At 36.7% G+C, this 20116-nt stretch overlaps 1 protein-coding gene across 3 annotated transcripts in view; it reads right to left on the bottom strand.

The window, feature by feature from the left end:
• The window catches only part of FBLN7 (fibulin 7), a 1104237-nt gene that overhangs the window by 685995 nt on the left and 398126 nt on the right, over nt 1–20116 (bottom strand). For all 3 annotated transcript variants that reach the window (XM_044078952.1, XM_044078936.1, XM_044078943.1), the window contains exon 3: nt 8164–8334. In XM_044078952.1, coding sequence (XP_043934887.1) covers nt 8164–8334 — 171 coding nt within the window. The remainder of the gene's footprint in view (nt 1–8163; nt 8335–20116) is intronic.

The raw sequence follows: 20116 nt of genomic DNA on the forward strand, positions 1-20116 counted from the left end.
CGGCGCCCAACCTTCCACAGAAGGCACACACATGCACACACTCACACCTAGGGCCAATTTAGAGTGTCCAATCCACCTGCAGCACATCTTTGGGATGTGGGAGGAAACTGGAGCACCCGGAGGAAACCCACGTGACCACAGGGAGGACATGCAGACTCCACAGAGAAGGCAGCCCAGCCAAGGATATAACCGAAAGACCTCTTGCTGTGAGGCAGCAATGCTAACCACTGCACCACCGCGGCCGAGGACTACAAATTGTAAACATATGAATTGACTAAATTGGTGGGGAAATGTAAGCAATTACCACTGATGGGAGGGATACAAATGATGCAACACACACACGCGCAAACACCTTTTTATCTTTAGCAGAAGAATCTGGACAAAGAAAGAGTTAAAAAAAATTGCACTTATAAACTTAGTTGACAGAATAACAAGATTTGTGATAGCATGTACTTTCTGAAGAATATGAAGTTTTAAAACACAAATGTATGTCATTATTTATAGACTTCAGTCCTCAATGACTACATATAAACTACATGTTACAAAGAGCAGACCAAGGCAAAAACCTGGTCATTCTGAAAACATCTGGACAGTTGAAAGTACTTCACACACACACACACACACACACACACACACACACACACACAAAATACCTATATATATATATATATATATATATATATATATATATTATATATATATGTATGTATATATATATATATATATATATATATATATATATATATATATATGTATATATATATATATATATATCTATATCTATATATATATATATATATATATATATATATATATATATATGTATATATATATATATATATATATATATATATGTATATATATATATATATATATATATATATATATATAAATATAAAGACACTAAATGGAGAGTTTTTCATGACATGGAGACATGAACAATATGCTAATGTGTGCAAATTTGCAGAAGCCACTCTAGCAGCATAGTTAGTCACGGCACTGTTATAGAAGTTAAACAAAGCCATCTCCCAGCTCAAAAATCTACATGTGAATCCTCCACCAGCATTCATATCTGTGCTGTGGATTAACTAATATCTAGGTTAGTAATGGCAAACTACATAGTTTCACTTCAGATATTTATTTATTTTTTTTTTTACAGAGGACATGCTTCAGACAATTGCAGTGATAATATCTTTGTTTTAAAATGTGTTATAGAGTGAAATTTTGTCCATTTATAATCATTACCTAAACCAAGTAAATATTAGAGAGGCTTAAGGAATTCCAGTTGTTTGATAGTAGACAAAAAAGTAAAAACTTATCAACTGTGCCAAATGCAATGAATATGTACCATTTCGCTTCAGATTTTTAATTTTGATAAGAGAACGTATACCAGAACACCCACAGCTCAAATGACAGATAATTTTGTGCCTCTGCATGCTAGGCTTAAATGTAATCTATGAAACCATTGATTTATGACAATATAAATGAATATTATACGAATAACAATTACTATGTCTTTATCTGCACTAGACAAAGGTCAACTATCAATACAGTTATGTTTGCCATTGAGTAAGCTTTAAGATGAAATCTTTTAACACTTTGTGTGTAGTATGGTTTGGGAATTGTACATGCATATATGAACAAGCGATATTTGACACCTAGGATGTAACTACAGAGGCACCTGGAGGCTTAACACAGCTGATGACTAGCAACAAGTTAGACCAAAGCTGTTGCAACAGAGAAGTGGGGTGAAATGTAAAGGAAATATAGGGAAGTATATTGCACTGTTGGTTGCTACATTTTGTTTTGCCAGCAAGCAGAGACGACTGAAAAGGTGCAACAGCCAAAGTCTTTTGTGGATAGTCAACTGAGAATGAGATAGAACTTTCTAAAGGAAGAAGGAGACAGACTGTTCCTATGAACTGCTGAAAGCAACATGTAGCCAGGTGCCGGTGGTGATATGGTTGTAGGTGACCTAAGCAAAATAACTAAATGGCATTTGGTCTTTCTGCAATGCTGTATTAATGTCCACCATTTTTCCTTCAAAACTACTAATAATGAGTGTATGCTTACTGACAACTGTGAAGCAGGGGAGTGGCAACAGGATTACAGCAGTACTCCATGAGAAGACAAAAGCAGGGTGTATTAAGGTGAGGAGGGAGTCAGAAAAGAATGGAAGCAAATAACAACAGAATAGAAATATTTTTGCAGACCTGAGATGCTTACTTACCTGCTTTACCTGAGCTACAGGTTCTGCTGCTTTCAGGCAAGTAGACATTTCTCTCATTATTGAAACATATTGTTTAATAGAAAGCATTACACATGAAATCTTCTTTGTGATTCTGAGAGACAGTTGCATTTTAAAACTAACTTTCCACATGCAAAAACAAAATTATGAAACAGCTTACAACAATCTAGTAACCTTGTGGCTGATGAATTTAAAATGCCTGTTTAATTAACCAGTATGTTGGCCCTTCATCCGGGCCATAAAACAAATGCCTCATTACCTTTTTATAAGTTCCTTAACATGCACATATTACAACCTGGTAGGGTTCAGTTAACTTAGTAAAGACTAAGTTGAAATTCTTGTAATAGTTTGATTAGCCTTGGACTATAAACAATCAACAGGCCTTGATAAATCTCCAATCATCATGTAGTGTTTACTGGTCCTGGGAAATCATATGACCTATTTAACAACTCACCTGTTCCTAACTGAACTTTATAAGAGCTGACTTCAAACCATTTCTTGTTCAAAGTGTTGAACACAAGTAAGTCACCCCATCCTACTGCATCCTCATGAGGCTTTTACTGGTCTTGTATGTGGTAAGAATGTTGTTTGTATTTTCTGACACAGTACTGCCATACTGTTTCAAATTGATTTGCCCAGTGTTGTTGAAGCCTTAACTGTTTCCTATTTACAAGCCTAATATTGTAAATAGATTATGATTGGTTAATCTATTCTTTTATCTTATTCCTGTCAATGTTGTGTGTTGTACTGTTACTTCCATGTTGCTATGCATATAATTATACTTCCTGTTACACATATTCCTGTCTTGCTCATCCAGTGAAGGACTAGTAATCAAACCCCAGTTGCATGGATGACAGTCATAGTTCCATCCCTCTACATCATGGAGCCAGGCTTAAATGTGATTATAGCCTTAAATCAGCATTCTTTAAAACTTAAGGTCTTTATGATATAGTCAACAGTTTCTGAAGATTATATCTATATGAAAGGTTGCAATATATGTTTGCTCTAAAATAAGGGGAAGCAGACATGAAGCCTCCCTGCCCTCCTGTACTCACATGTGCTAACCCTAACCTTGCCCCTAACTCCAACCCTACACATTACATTACTGAAAACTTTTTCCTAACAGTAACACTAGTCAAATTATGCTTGATCTAGGTTTTGTAGCTGAGGTTTACTGATATAGAGCTTTTTAATTGGTGAGAAATGTTCCATGTTTTGTAATTTTCTGTTGGCAGTATTTCAGTGTTGTTTGCATTCCTTTCATTTGAGGTTCGAGCTTTCATATTTTCAATCTTTCATAAGACATATATGGATATATATATATATATATATATATATATATATATATATATATATATTAAGCAAGTTACATTTCATCACGTTTCACACATTGAGAAAGATAAGTCAGGATTACTAAAAACACATACAAAAAAGCTTTTTTTAAAGGGGGCAAGCCACCTGCCTTCTAAATATTGTGTTGTGGGGAATTTTCCCCACCCCTCTTACTTATATTCATACTAACTTTGGGGTTTTAAAACAGTAGAGAAAAATGAAAATCCCCACTACTGCATACCCCAGTCCCACACAATACAAATGCACCATGATCAAACAAATATGTTGAAAAGACAGTCAGACAACCAGCCCTCACAGGATTGTACAATAACCCCCCCACACACACACACACACACACACACACACACACACACACACACTAGCAGATGACCAGAAGAATTTCAAATACCATACTACTTACTTGCAAGCTAATGGTCCCCCTCTACAAGCCAGGAACAATATAATACATATTCAAGCTTCTATCAAGACAAACAGCTAGAAGAATAATGCAGACAAGCACAGCTGCGTGCAGAGCTCATTTTTAACAGAGCTGCCTATACTGAGCCAGTAGATATAGTAAACCTACTGGCAGACAAATTCAGCTCTAAATTTACTCCTCTCCCCCTCAGCCTCCCCTCAAGGAATACCATCAAATATAACTCCCCTGACTATTACTATGGAACAGTCCTCAATGCTCTCTCTAAGGCCAAGATCACCGTATTGATGGGCCACAACAATATCCCAGGCATACCTCTCAACCATACTGAATTCCTTGGCATTTACCGGTTTTGAGGTCAAAATAATGGGGTGCCATGAATTCCCGAGTGGCCCCCTTCAATTCCAATTTTTTCCTTGATTTCTTTCCTTTTTTATTTTAATTTTTATTTACTAGTTTAAATAATGGATGACATTATCATGTATCGCAGCATCAACATGCAGGGGCATGCGTGGTGACATCGGCTTAATGAAGCAGAGGACTGCCTGTTGTCCCACTCATTCGGAGATTCTCGGAATGTCTCTGTAATTTGGAAGCAGCAGCAGCGAGGGAGCAGAGCAGACTCAGCAGAACGGACTCTGGACTGGAGCTGTACTGTGTGTACTGTGCACAATTTTATTTAAGTTAAGTTAACTTCTGCAGAAGAGTCAGTCCACCCATGCCCTCACGACACGACAGAATCCATTCCATATCCATTCCTTTCTTGACCTAGTCCAGGTAAGTAAAAAGAAAACACAGATACATATTACACGTATCTGTCCTCATTACAATTAATGATCAATAAAGTGTTTGTTTGTTTGTTTTTTTGTAATGAGACCTGTCTTACAACAGTGGTGTAGCTGGGGGCTTTTGGAACTGTTGTTCTTCCAGTCCAGTCCAGTCCTGTTCTTACTGCCCGCACAATTTTTTTAAATACAGTACAAGTTACAATTCTCGGGCTGCAGCTGCCAACAAGTGAGTTATGGATTGCTTAATTAAGCGGAGTTTGCTCATTATTGCTGCCACTGCCAGAGTTCACAGAATGTGTGAATGAGTGTTTGGTCTTGTACAAGTTACAATTCTCAGATTGCAGCTGCCAACAAGCGAGTTACAGGAAGGGGAGTTTGTTATTATTGCTGCCACTGCTAGAGTTCACAGAATGTGTGTGTGTATTTCTTATTGCTGCCAAATGCTTCTTATTATTACAAGTGTACAATTCACAGAATTTGCTTCTTAGTGCTAAGTTCAGAGTGTGTGTGTGTGTGTGTGTGTGTGTGTGTGTGTGTGTGTGTGTGTGTGTGTGTGCATGTTTGTGCGCGCGTGCATGTGTGTGCACGCGTGCATGTGTGGGTGTGTGCGTGCATGTGTGTGTGTGCGCATGTGTGTGTGCGTGTGAGCATATGTGCAACAACCCTAATGACCTCACAATATTTATTGATGTCACTAGAGTAATGTAGATTTATAGAGTAATGAGATTGCTCAATGATAACATTCAGTTGGATTTAGCACTTGACTCTCTCAAGCGTGACTTTTTAGATAGAGGCTACAAAGAGGCAGGATTGATTCTCAAATTAATGCTGCATGGGAAGAAAGGTAAGGGAAATGTAGATCCTGTTTTGGCAACCACACTCCACCTGATGCTCCACAAGCAACTGTAGCTGTGGGAGACACATTTAGAGTCTCTCTAACTTACTATGGTGACATCAATATATATTGTGAGATCATTAAACAGAACTGGAATATCCTACACACAACAGCTGAATTGAAAGGGACTATAGACAGCACACTACATTTTGCATTTAAAAACAATAAGTCCTGGAAGAAACATTTGTGCTCTAGATCACAACTCTATATCAAAGGGCCTCAGTCTACCAGGCATGGGGCTTTTTCCTGTAGATCAATGTTCAGCCTGTAACTATATACTTACGGGCTCAACCTACATACATCCTTACGTTAACTTTAAAATCAAACTTGATTTTTATGCTGACTGCAGAACTACAAATATTGTTTATTTTGCAAGTTGCCAGGTTTGTCATGCCTTCTACATAGGCAAAACTAACAGACTACTGAAGGACAGGATTCTCGAACACTATAGGGACATTAGGAATCAGACTCAAATGCCTTAGCACAATACATTGGTTTGCATGGCTCAGAACACAATTTTAAGTTATTTGTACTCCAGGTTTTGGACGTTAGTATTAGAGGGGGTGATACATCTAATAAAACAGAAAGGGCCAAACAGAAATGGATCTTGCTCTTGAATGCAAAGAATCTGCCTGGTTTAAATGGAGTTTCTAGCCTTAAACTTTTCTTGAAAGCATGCCACCTTAAACATTAATGTTGTTTTTAAACTTAGATTTTATTCATACTCTTTCCCTTGTATTTATAACAATTGTTGCATTGTTTGTGTGTGTGTGTGTGTGTGTGTGTGTGTGTGTGTGTGTGTGTGTGTGTATCTTTTAATTATTTTATCAGATTTGCATATGACAGCTGATTGGTTTTGCTTCCTTTTTAAACTCGTGTCTTTCTACTTGTTTATTAGTCTGAAGAAGCAATAGTGTTATCGTGAAAGCACTCACTTTTTATTACTCAATATTTTGTTTAATAAACAGAGGTTTTTGCCCAGCCGTGTTGGTTCGGTACTTGTTTTTTACTTCAAGTTTTTTGTATACCCCTTCACCTTCATTAACCTGCTATTTACCAAATACTTTACAACAACAAAGAATTAATAAATCCAAAAAAAAACAAATCTTATTCTACAAGTTACATGTTACATCCCCCTTCACTAACCTGCTATTTCAATTCCTTTCCTTCTTCTGTTCTTTGAAGTGCCTCTTCTTTCTTCTACACCAGCCAGGTCAGGGTGCACAGCTCTGCTGCTTGTGTCCATTTTCCTCTAAGATTCCTAACTCCTCTGATTAAACAAACTCCTTGCCTCCAAAAAAACAAAAGTATACTGCTGATGTTTCTCAGCTCACACTCTTTTTCCCAGCATGCAAAGTGCAGGAAGACATCAAGAGCCGAGAACCAATCAGTACCCATCCAGCCAGCCGCGTCATGTACATGACTGTGGACATGGCAGTCCAAGCCCCTTCCATTCACTCCAGTTAAAAACTGCATAGACTTGTGGCCATGTATACAGTACACCTTCATTTATTAATCTGCACTGGTTTAACTGCAGTCCGGATTGAGAGAAACTATTTTTTTTAAAACCCGGAACTCACCGAGCATGCATGCGCAGTTTGAGTTCCGGGACTTACCGAGTAAGTCGGACTCACATGCATTTAAGGTAGCCTGTAGCCAAGCCAGTCAGTATTTAAAAAAATATATATATATATATATATATATATATATATATATATATATATATATATATATATATATATATATTATTTTTTTTTTTTTTTTATTGCTTTTCTTTACTTTTAGCTGGAGGGGCTGCCGTCCTGCAGTCCAATAGCACGAGCCGCCACTGAATTAAATGTTGTTCAGGCTAAATGACTTGCTAATAAGTGTGCATAAAAATTCAAGAGAGCTTTATCTGGTATGGGAACCTATCTTAACTATCTTCATCTGGACTTGCAGACAAGACAAATGGCAAATCCAGCTAAACTCCCTTTTCTCAATTTGGGTACACTATAACTTATAGGAATTTCCTCTGTACTCACATAGAAGGAAAATAATTCTCAAGCAAAAAGTATGTTATCTTTTCTGTATTTTCCAAAATGGAATCAGCCATGTACCCTGCCCAAAATGGAAGTCACAGCACTTTTCAACTCCAGCAATGGTGAGTAGTGGGATAGGAGGTTTAAAACACAAAGAGAGAAGTGCTAACATTCCATCCCCAGAAGGAAATGGCAAGCAACAAAACAAGCAACTAGAAGAATGGCGAAGACAGGCAAACTCTTGTGAGTTTGTATACATAAATATGCTTTAAAATCTTAATCTGCAACCATCAAATAGACAGGCCTAACAAAGACCACCACATAACACAGCACTTGAAAACAATATTTTACAAACTTAGTTTTTTTATTTTTAAATATGTCAGAATAATCGCTTTGCAGGTCTCTGCATTGTATAAAATATAAACCCAAAGGAAATCACATACCCTTGCAAAAAGGCATATCGCCAGTCCAGTTACCATTTTCTTGACATACTTTTCTGTTGGGGCCTATGAGCTCAAATCCAGCATTGCAGGTAAAATGGACTTCATGATCTACAAGGTACTTTGTTCCAAATTTTTTGCCATTGGCTGGAGCTTCCAGTGTAGGACAAGACACTGTGGAAAAAAATTATATTATATTTCATCAAACAGTTTTTAGAAGTAATTTTGCATTAGAATCAACACTATTTTTTTATCTCAACTATGATCCAAACCAACAATACTAAAATATGTTTCACTATTTTTCAAACAAGTATTTATTTATTTTTTCCAGTTCAGTGCACTGATCTCAGTGGGCCATTTACAGGCATATTCTGGGTGGAGATGATCACATATAAAAAGACCAAAACATATTTACAGATACAAAGATATGCTAAAATCAAATATATATATATATATATATATATATATATATATATATATATATATATATATATATATTAGATTCAAGAATATGTTACAACGTTTAGCTCAAGAAGCAGTTTATAATGTCAAAACATGGACAGAAAATGGAATTATGCTTAGCAGAGTTTTATGGATAAGATGCAGCCGCAATGATTCAGATGGCTTATGCTACAGGGATAGCAGTATTACATTATATAAAGAGGTATAAAGATATTAGAAGAGGCAAGTGAGAATAGTTGCAAGAAAGGTACCATGGGAGAAGGCAAACAAAAGGTGTGAGAGGCATGCAGAGGGAAGAGGATTAAAAAGGAGAAAATAAATGTGGGAGAGGTGCAAAGAGAAGAGAGAAGTAGCATGAGTGAAAGGCAGCAAGTAAAGGGATGACAAGATGAGATAAGGAAGGAAGAAATGGGGGGGGTGAAAAAGCTACTGGGTTCATGTAACATACAACATGATAAAATATAACAGACTGAAATGAAAACTGTACCGGACATGCAAGTTACACTGTGTTTATTTTTTTTTCTCTCCTTAAATGTTCATATTAATGTACACAAGTAATGCTAAGTTGGAATATCTTACTTTGTAGCAAAGAAATGTAACATGAAAAATAAATATCAAGTATACAGTTTCACTTTTAACTTACACTTAATCCTGTATAATGTATATTGTGCAGTTGTTAAATTAACCAGTAGTGAATTATAAAGTGTGTGTCACACTATGCTGCACATATAAAATACTATACAAGGTAATGTCATTGTAAAAAATTAGTTTAGTCTTACATCTGTAACTGAGGGTATATCTACTTTTGTACACTGAATATCAATAAATAAGAAATAAAGAGGTGAGAGTGGGAGGTAGAAATGAAAAGTAAACATCAGATGCAACCAAGATGATCAGCTTCACATCTAATATGTCTGTACAGTGGTAGAGCAGATAGTATTGTCAGTTTGGTACAGTGGAATAGCAGGTAGTGGTGTCAGTGGTGGCACATTGGCATAGCAGGTAGTGTTGTCAGTGGTGACACAGTGGCATAGCAGATAGTGTAGTCACGAGTAGCACAGTGGTATAGCAGGTAGTGTTGTCAGTGGTGGCACAGTGGCAAAGCAGATAGTGTTGTCAGGTGTAGCACAGTGGTATAGCAGGTAGTGTTGTCAGTGGTGGCACAGTGGCACAGCAGGTAGTGGTGTCAGTGGTGGCACAGTGGCACAGCAGGTAGCAGTGTCAGTGGTGACACAGTGGCATAGCAGGTAGTTTTGTCAGTGGTGGCACAGTGGCAAAGAAGATAGTGTTGTCAGGAGTAGCACAGTGGTATAGCAGGTAGCGTTGTCAGTAGTGGCATAGCAGGTAGTGGTGTCAGTGGTGGCACAGTGGCACAGCAGGTAGCAGTGTCAGTGGCAGCACAGTGGCATAGCAGGTAATGGTGTCATTGGCACAGTGGCATAGCAGGTAGTGGTATCAGGGGTAGCACAGTGGTATAGCAGGTAGTATTGTCAGTGGTGACACAGTGACATAGTGGTAGTCTTGTCAGTGGTTGCACAGTGGCACAGCAGGTATTGGTGTCAGTGGTGGCACAGAACAGTAGTATAGTAGGTAGTGTTGTCAGGGGAGCACAGTGGTACAGCAGGTAGTTTTGTCAGTGGTGATACAGTGGCATAGCAGGTAGTTTTGTCAGTGGTTGCACAGTAAGTAGTGCTGTCACCTCACAGCAAGAGGTTCTCTGGTTCAATTCTCAGTGTGGGTGTCTCCTATGCAGAGTCTGCATATCCTGCCTGTGTTCATATGGGCTTTCAACAGGCTCTCCCATTTCCTCACACATTCCAAAGACATGCAGTAGGTTGACTGGACACTTTAAATTGCCCGTAAGTGTACATGTGTTTGGGTGGTAATGAAGATCAACCCATGGCAGGGCTAGCTGCCCAGTGGCTGGAAAATTGGCTCTAGGTGGTTGCTAACCAAAACCAATATACAAAAAAATGGGAAAAAAAGTGGTTTTGGATGGATGGATCCATTATGTGGTGAAAAAGGATGCTGTGCCATAAGGAAGGTGAAATGACAGGCAATTCATGGAAGAATTTAACATATCAATCGAACACTTCTTACACTGAAATTTACTAAATCATCTCTTCCACTGCAAACATTCTGTAGTGTTGTACTGCTTCATCCAAGATCTCACAAAATGATCGTTAAAGGAAGAGTTTACTTCTTGGAGATGACATACTTAAACAGAAAAAAAGAAAAAATACCATTGCTGAAGGCAACTGTACAAACACATACACACACACACACACACACACACACACACACACACACACACACACATATATAATGAAAACTAAAAAGTCACAATTAAGAGATCTAGCAACAATTATGACAGAATTCCACATTTTACGTGATTACAATACAGGTTTACATTGTAGTAGAAATGCTGTGGGATAACGAGAGTCAGGGAGGGGGAGGTGAAGTTGACGTGTTATTAGTTGAAAGAGTGTAAGGCTAGAGGTTGAGAGGCCCTTACATGATATGGCCTGGTGTGTGGCAATGCAGTTTGATTTGATGTGGAGTGATATATATATATATATATATAAATATATATATATATATATATATATATATATATATATATATATATATATATATATATACACACACACATACACATATATACATATACATATTAGTAGCAGACTAGCAGTATATGCTGGCTTTTAATTACTCCAGTTCTTTTGAGTTTCTAATACCATGATGGGAATGGACTCCATTTCTAAGTCAAAGTATGAGTCAAGTTCATGAAATTAGTATTGTTTCAATCTTTGATGTTAGCCGGAAGTGCTCTTCACAGCATCTGCAATGTGCCAAGTAATGACTCCTTCTGCAATTCGCATGGCGTTACATGTATTGGTATCATATCTAATTATGATTGTAAACTCTTTTTTAATAAGACCCATTGCTCCTACTACTAATGGGACTGTCTGGGTATGTGTCTTCCTCATTGCTCTCATTTCTGCCTGCAAATTCTGATATTTTATGATTTTGTGTCTCTCTCTACATAAGACACTGTACTCAATGGGTGCAGTAATTTCAATGATCAGTGCTACTTTTGTCTTCTTTTCATGGACCACTATATCTAGTTTTCTCACATCTATTTTTTGAACTGTTGGTAACGGGTGATCCCATGTGATATAAACTTCATACTTTTCTATAATAGCGTGAGGCCCATGTTTCCAGTGTTTTCAGGTACTTCAATATTATAATGTTTGCATAATCCCTATGCAACGGTATTGCCACATTATTATGACTTTCAGTATACAGTCCTTCTGACATTAGTATATCACAACTGGCAACAAGACGTGTGACTGTTTCTAATTCTGTTTTACAATATCTACATTTGTCTGTTTCTCCCAAATGTTCAATGGACTTTGTAAACTGACGTGTATGTAGTCCACTCTCTTGGGCCACCAATATTAACCTTTCTATACATATGTATACGTATATGTATATGTATATTAACCTTTCTATACATATGTATACGTATATGTATATGTATATTAACCTTTCTATACATATGTATATGTATATGTTTATGTGTATGTCTAGTATGAATGGTTGTATTATTAGGCAGCTGAGATAATGTCTTATAGCAAATTGTGCCATGTGGCTAGCAAATTCCAGCTATCAATTTTGGAGGTCTCTACTCTTACTTCTCAGCACTTGTAACCTCAACTTTATTATCAGAGTAGGTTTCTCCTGTGGGGAGCTGTACGTTCTGTACCTGTTTGATACGTTTCTGCTCGGGTCTTCACTTTTATCTCATATGTCTTGACAGTAATAACGATCTTAGGTGTGTTTATCGGTATGAATATGTGTAGGGGGGGGGTCTGAGGGTTCCCTGCAAAATAGTGCCATCTCGCATAGGGCTTGTTCTTGCCTTGCACCATGCTTGCCTAGAAATATTCCAGCCCTGACAAAGGTACAGAAAATAGGAAGACTATTTTTTTGTTGTAAAATAAAGTTTTGGCCTTAATTAGTGGGGAATATTTGTTAGAAAACTGATGGAAACTCAGCAAATAGAAGGAGAGTCATTTTCTGATTTAATACGTTAAACATAGCCTACTGAAAAAAGCTTTCAGACTTCTGTATGGAAATTAATAAAGAAATGAGGGCTTGCAGGATTTGTTGCATGACATATTCTTGAACATTTACTTACTTGGCTTGCACATACACCTTTAACTATGTATTTTTAGAAACTCATATCACATGAACTAAGAGAAAGAAATGGTTACTTAGAGTTGAAAAGGAGGAAAGGTTTTAGGATGAACTTCTTTGTCAGACCACTTCCTTGAGGTAACCCTACAATGAAAAATACCCAGTTATAAAGAGGGATGTCTTCTTACACTCTCTGCAAGAGGAAATGTTAATTATTGCTAAATGACTGGGCAATACATGTAGTTTTACAGGGGGAAACCCAAGGCAGAAAGCTGCACAAATCAAACAATGTTAGGAAAACTGCAGTATGTGTGGTAGAACAAATTCAACTTTAATTTCTTTTAACCAACTGCTAAAGTTCTTGTTTTTTTTAACCAACTAACTGGAAACTTCCAGTGTCAATTAGTCCCTATTTTCTCCTCTAATTCTACCTTCATCACAGGAGCACAATTAGAATAGATTACAGGTATAATCTCTACCTTTTCAACTGCTGTCCTATCTTTTCTGCTCACAAAAAGGTTATTGACCCTGGACCATGTTTTCCATTTTATACAATAGAAAGTGTACCCCTTATCTCCTGTATTGTTCACATCTAACAGACATACAACAGACCTAATAAAATCCCTTTCTCTTCCTACCATTACCTTGGGTAGCTTCCTCTTTGCAAAATAATATATCCCAGTCTTTGGCAATCAACAGCAATCTCTCCAGAAACTAAAATATTCTTAAAAGAATTTCTTTTACCTCCTGAATCTTTGTATGAGGAGGTATACACTAATGCCAATGTAATTTTTCTGCCTTTTATTGTTCCCCTCCACAGTCATAAATCCAGCTCCATTGCTTACAGTGAAATCAGTCTTACATCTGTCCATCCCTGGTTTTATTACTTTTATACCAATGTAAGGTTGCCTATGCCACAAAAGATAATTCAGAAAATATGTCCATTCCTCTTGCTATCATCTCTACCCCATCCTCCTGTCTGCCTTGTAAGTGCCCTCAGCCAGAACCAGACAACGCTTTCTTTCATATGGGTTATGTTGTAATAGTGCAATATCATCTTCTTTTCTTTTTAAATAGTTAAGAATTATTTTCCTCTTTACTGATCCTACAATTCCATGTGCATTCCAAGACCATAGTGTTAAGCCATTCATGTTGCATTACTCTGCTTAGCCTTCTGATATAACAGTAGCAGCCATTCTTTTATCCTTCTATTCCTAGCATGATTACTGAAACTGTCCCCACTTTTTAACTGGAGTCTAGCAATCATCTAGATACTATGGCATCTCTCACTTCTGTCTCCGTCACCATTAGAATATCACTGTCTCTAGTCTGCCCTGGCACTTACCCCTCCCCTGTACTTAATTTCCCTAATAGAATGAATGTGTCTTTCGGCTTTTCCCAGTTAGGGGTCGCCACAGCGGAACTCCGGTCCGCTAATGATTGGCAGTTGATTTTACGTGCCGAGTTGCCAGCCCTGACGCGCAACCTTCAATGAAGGTACGCCCATTCACGCATGTCTCCACACAGAAGACACTCTAGCTGAGAATCGAACCGGACAGTGTCTTACTGTGAGGCGACAACGCTACCGCAGCACCACCACCACAGATAATTTCCCTAATAGAACTATGTGCAAAAGCTCCTTCTTCCCTGGTGAGGGGGTTTGACCCTTTATAAGTGGTCAAGCCATGCCTCGACTACGCCCATTTCCAGGAGGTGTTTCATATGCACCATTCAAGACATTACTGTTACTCTTTGCAATCTATCACTTCCCTTCAACCTTTTTTTCCATGCCTGGTCACTACCCTTTCACATCACCATAATGTTTTAAAACTGTCACTCATTTTAGTAATTCACCTTCGTTTATCTCTTTAAAAAATGTTGTTTTCTTTGTCCCATCAGCTTGCTACCTGATTAAATGAACAGCTGATATTGATACTCCCTTAGATAGACTAAAGCATGTATAGCCCATCTGTATAGTTAAGATTAAGCCTCCCACTCCCATGAACAAATCAGCTTCCCTTCTACCTATCTGACAGGGGACCTACATGCTCATGTGCACCCATGCCAGACATTCCTTACCAAAATATGCTCTTCACATCTTTCCATCTGCAACTGAAGAAAGTCAAACATTTATATATATATATATATATATATATATATATATATATATATATATATATATATATTTAAGCAAGGAATGCCAGTGATTTAACTATTTCTTCTGAAATCAGTACTCCTAAACCTGGCCACATTACCAACCATGTTAAAAGATATGAGAAATGTATTGGAACTTCAAGTATGACAGCCCCCTCCCCCCCCCATTGTACCAATTCTCACAGCATGAGCAGGAAAACATACTCATGTGCTGCAAACTCATACATTGCCATGGTCATTAACTTCCTGAATGACATTGTCAGCTGACCTGATACAGTATTTGAGCATTTTACTGTCTATTATTATCAAAGTTAGTACTCCCCCTAATCCTGATCGTTTTACTGACCCTGTCAATATATATAAAAATGTACTTGTTTGATCAAAGTCCTCCTCCTGCAGGTCATTCCACCTCTTGTGTGCACAGTGTGAATAGGAATATATAGAAATCTGTTATAAATTCATACCTCTAAACAGTAACTTTCTAAACTACCTGAATAACATTGTCAATAAACTTAAAATGAATAGTAGACATTTTACCTAATGTTATTATTAAAACAAAAAAAAAGAAAGAAAGAAAAGAATTGCAAATGACAAGAAGCCAGTCACACTTGATTAGAGTGAACAAAAACACAATCTGGGAAAAGTGTCCTCTTACAGGTAATCACACTGAGCGAACAATACAGTGCCACGTTCCCCACCTTCAAGTTCTTTGAGACTGCTTTGCAGCATCTCCGCTGTTTCTTTAACTACAAAACTGGAAACAGTCTATTGGCTTGTGTTGCAATCTGTTCCTAATTCTTGGGTCTTTGTTTCTGATTCTTAAGGTTGGGAGGTCATAGAGGTTGTATGACGAGATGCACTGGATGGTTCTTACAGTAGTGAGCTGAAATACTCATCTTGGTCATTATTTATGCATTTGTTCATTTGATTTATCATGCACACTGTTCTTCTACTTGTTTCACTGCACAGTCCTCAGGATCAGCATGCTCTTTGTCAAGGATTCTAGATTTTTCTTTGCTATCTCAGGGGTTTTACATGTTTTTGACCCCTCCCCCAGCCACATCAGTTTAATGAACACTGGATATAACATTTTGTATTTTATCCCCTTTATCTTGGCCAGCCTCTGGATGGGGATATAAACAGCTCTCTCCCTTCTACTGTCAGCTGAGAAATTCTGATCCACACATACTCTAGTTTCCTCACATCATAGCCAAACTCCTGGTTTCCATAATAAAGGCAACACTTTTCCTTTGAGCATATATGTTGAGAATCTAATTATTACCTGTCTCGGATTACCATATTCTGCTCGCCCCTCTGTACCCAAGCAGCCCTTTTCACTCTCTCTAAAATTATCTGTTCTTCTAAATGTGTTCACTCCAAGAGCTGCTTTTGGATAAAACCTCTGCAATCTCTTTCCTCTAGATTTTCTGGAATACTGGCCAGTGTTAGATGTTTTCTGTGTGCTCGTTCCTTCTGCTCGCAGAGCAACACCAACATTAATTTCATCAGTGCATCAGAGATAGCCACCTTCACTTTTAAAATCTCAACTTCACTTAGAAGTTTATTCTTCTCTCTCTCATACAATTTCATATCTTGTTTTCCATATTTCCATGAAAACATCAAAACATCTTTTATAATCTCTCCATACATCAGGCTAATGTGCTTTTTGTTTCATTTCACTTTTAACATCTATAAAAGGGCGTATTTCAAAAGAATCAGCTAAGCAGACAGTGGGCTCTCCAAGATGTCACTCCTGTGCTGATCCCAACATACAACCATAATCTCAAATGAAGAAAAGTGAAGAGTGTGGAGAGATCATAACAGCAGGTGAAATAACATCCACAGTCACTTCTCCCCACAATAGTCTATTTACACTAGGGACTGGCAATGAGATTTTATAACATTCTGTGTTGATGAACCTCATTATCTTCTTTAAATATTTTGCCTGTTGGTACTATGGATGGTATGATATTCATGACGTTGCAAGACTGCTGTCACCTGTATTGCCTAATTGTTTTATGCTGACTGGAAGTAATTTTTTTTTTTTTTTTGGTGGAGATGGATGTGCTTTCCCATTTTGGGCCTTGGACTTTTGCAGACAGAGTTGTTTCTCCCAAGAGCCTCTAATAGTTGAATAAGTGGGTAAGTAGTAAAATGAGTATAAAGTAACATTTTAACCATGGTGTGAGCCCTCCCTAGTTATTAGTAAATGTTCCATAGTTTTCCAGTTTCTTCCACTTTATGAGTGGTAGTATAGTATTCAATATTTTAAAAATGGCAAGTTTACTATGACTGCACTTTCTTTAATTATTTTGCTTGTTGGTGCTATGTTTTTATGGTTATGTCAAACCATAGTCAAATATCTGAAAATGAAGAAGCTTCAGTTTAAGGATATGTAGTTTTAATTATTGCAATCATTAAAATTATAAAGTTTTAAGTCTTTTGCTGAGATTTATTTATAGACAGTTTATAACAACAATCAGAAAATCATAACTGCATCATTTAAAATGTCACGCATCCAAAAAAGCATTAAAATCCTGGAATGGGTTGTTGTGTCCACATTCCTTTTTGAGTGCTACCCATACCTCTCAACTATCACTATTTTTCCTTCAAATGTTTGTGCTGTTCCTCATAGCATTTTTTGATTTTCTCGGAAATCACTCATTATTACAGTCACAGTAATGTTAGTCATTGTAGTTTTATACTTCTTATTGTTTTAAAAATGCATACTGATGTAAAATGTGTTGTTCTACTGACTTTTTAAGTGAATTAGAGTAATATTTAAGAAATATTCCTGATTTTACCCCCCCCACACGCACACTTCCACCACCATTATTTTTGGCTTTGTCCAAAATCTTTGAACATAGGTTCATAGATTAGTACTTAGCTAACTGCCCTTGCAAGCCGTTTTAAGCCTAGTAAATTATCCCTTGTGAGACTCAAACCCTGCACCTTGTGTTTGTAAGGCAAATACCTCAAGCATTAGGCCACCCTCCCAACCATGTTAGACTATGTCTTAAATATTACACTAATTCACTTAAAAAGTCAGATACGTTGAGAGGTATGGTGCTACTCCAAAACATTCAGATTAAAATTATTTCTATTTAGAGTAATTAAAGCAATTCAGGAAATAAAGTACTAGGCAATTTATGTTGCTGCATTTGCTTGGTACAGTTTTTGTTTTTGTCTTTGTAAGTAATGTCTTCCTTGGAGGGGGCTGGAAAACTCATGTGAGTTTATTTGCAATCTCACTATCTCAACAGACGGCACACTTGCCTTTAGTGCGGAAGGTTCTATTCCCATGCCAGGTACTTAGAATGATTTGCCAGTTGTGATACTGTGGTTCAGCATAAGGGGTTACTACACTATTGGGTTGTCATCCTTCAGTTGAGACATTAAACCAAGATCCCATCTGCCTGAGCTGGTGGTAGATCAGATGGATGTAAATGAGCTCATGACACTTAAAAAAAGAGTGGGAGTGCTTTATTAACATTTACATTCATGTCATAATATATCAAAATCATTAAATCAGTTATTTACACACTCACTTTTTACATTAATACACAAGTTATCAACACAAAAGGACTTAACTAAACAATTATACTTCTTTCATTCTTTTTTTCTTTTATTTACCCACTATCTTCCACTCTTTCTTCCTATTAGCTAAGGTATCATCTTCTTTCATTTTCTTGTTACATAACAAGTTCTCACATCTTTTTCCAAGGCACCCATTTTGTTACAAACTGTACTTTTTCCAGTTTATCAGTATCATATTTCCTGATTTCATCATACTTCTCATATAACATCATTTTCATATTCCTACATTTAAATCGTTCCATCTACACTCATTTTTAAACTTTTCCCAAAAATATTTATTTAGTTGTTTCTTCTTCAGTCAACACATTCTTTCTATCACCTTATATTTCATATTCTGTTTCACTAGTAACTTGTCTAATACAATTCTACACAAAAAATCCTTACCTCTTAAAAATGTTCAAACCTTTTATGTTTGTCATTCATTGTTTTCTGTTCATCTTATTTTAATTTCTTCCAAGGGCACACCAAAAAATGAATATCATATTATATCATTCTTTTCATTCCTCATCAACCTCACTTATTTTTAACTTCCATAATTGCATTTTATCCTTTTCTTCCATCCTGTCCCTTTTATTTTTCCTTGATTTTCTTTCCATACTTTTTTCATATTTTCATATAGCATCTTACCTATCATTTCTTTTTGTCTTTCTTTTCCCTTTCACGTTGCCCAAAATATAAGCATAGATGGTAAATTCATCACTATTTTATTCAAACCACTTTTTTTTCTTTTTTTATTACAAAGTATCCATTTTCTTACCAGATTCAGCCTTGAGCCTCAAATGAAGACAGAAAAAGCTCTAATAACTTTTTCCATTTGGGGGGGGGACATATATATTCCTCTAAATATCTAATTTTCCTAATACATAAGTATTTAACATATATGTCTTTTTTGAAATGATAAATAAAAACTTTTGACCATGCTATCGTTTTTTATTTATTCTAGTATCTCTTTCTCCATTAACTGAATACATTTTCACACTCACCAAATGTCACTCCCAAAATCATTATTTCCTTTCTTATGAAATATATTTTATTTATTTTCCATCTCACCAAATCTACTGCACTTCATTTTTGTTAAACAGCAGGCCAGCTTTTCGATGCTTATTGCAATCTCATTTATCCACTGATTGTTTTTGTTATTATAATTAAATCTTCTGCATACATTATATATACGTAGGTAATAAGACATTTAGTTTCATCTGACATCTTGCTTCCCTTATTTCATATATACATGTCTGTACTACTGCATTCATTACTAATGCAAATAAGCATACACTCATCAGACATCTCTGTTTTACTTCTCTCTTAATACTTTATTCCTCATCTTCCCGTTTATCATAACTTGTACCCTATACTTTTCATAACAATTCTTTATTACATTAATGTTTTTCTCCAATGCCACAAGCCTCTAAAATCTGCTACCTTGATTCATGGTTCACTTTTTCAAAGGGTTTAGCTATATCACATGCTATCAGTCTTACTTCTTTATTTTCTTTCAGTATCTTCTCTACTACTTCTTTCACTATAATTAACATTTTTT

Source organism: Protopterus annectens, chromosome 1.part1 (assembly GCF_019279795.1).
Source record: "Protopterus annectens isolate FY-2018-M chromosome 1.part1, PAN1.0, whole genome shotgun sequence".
NCBI classification, from domain to species: Eukaryota; Metazoa; Chordata; order Ceratodontiformes; family Protopteridae; genus Protopterus; species Protopterus annectens.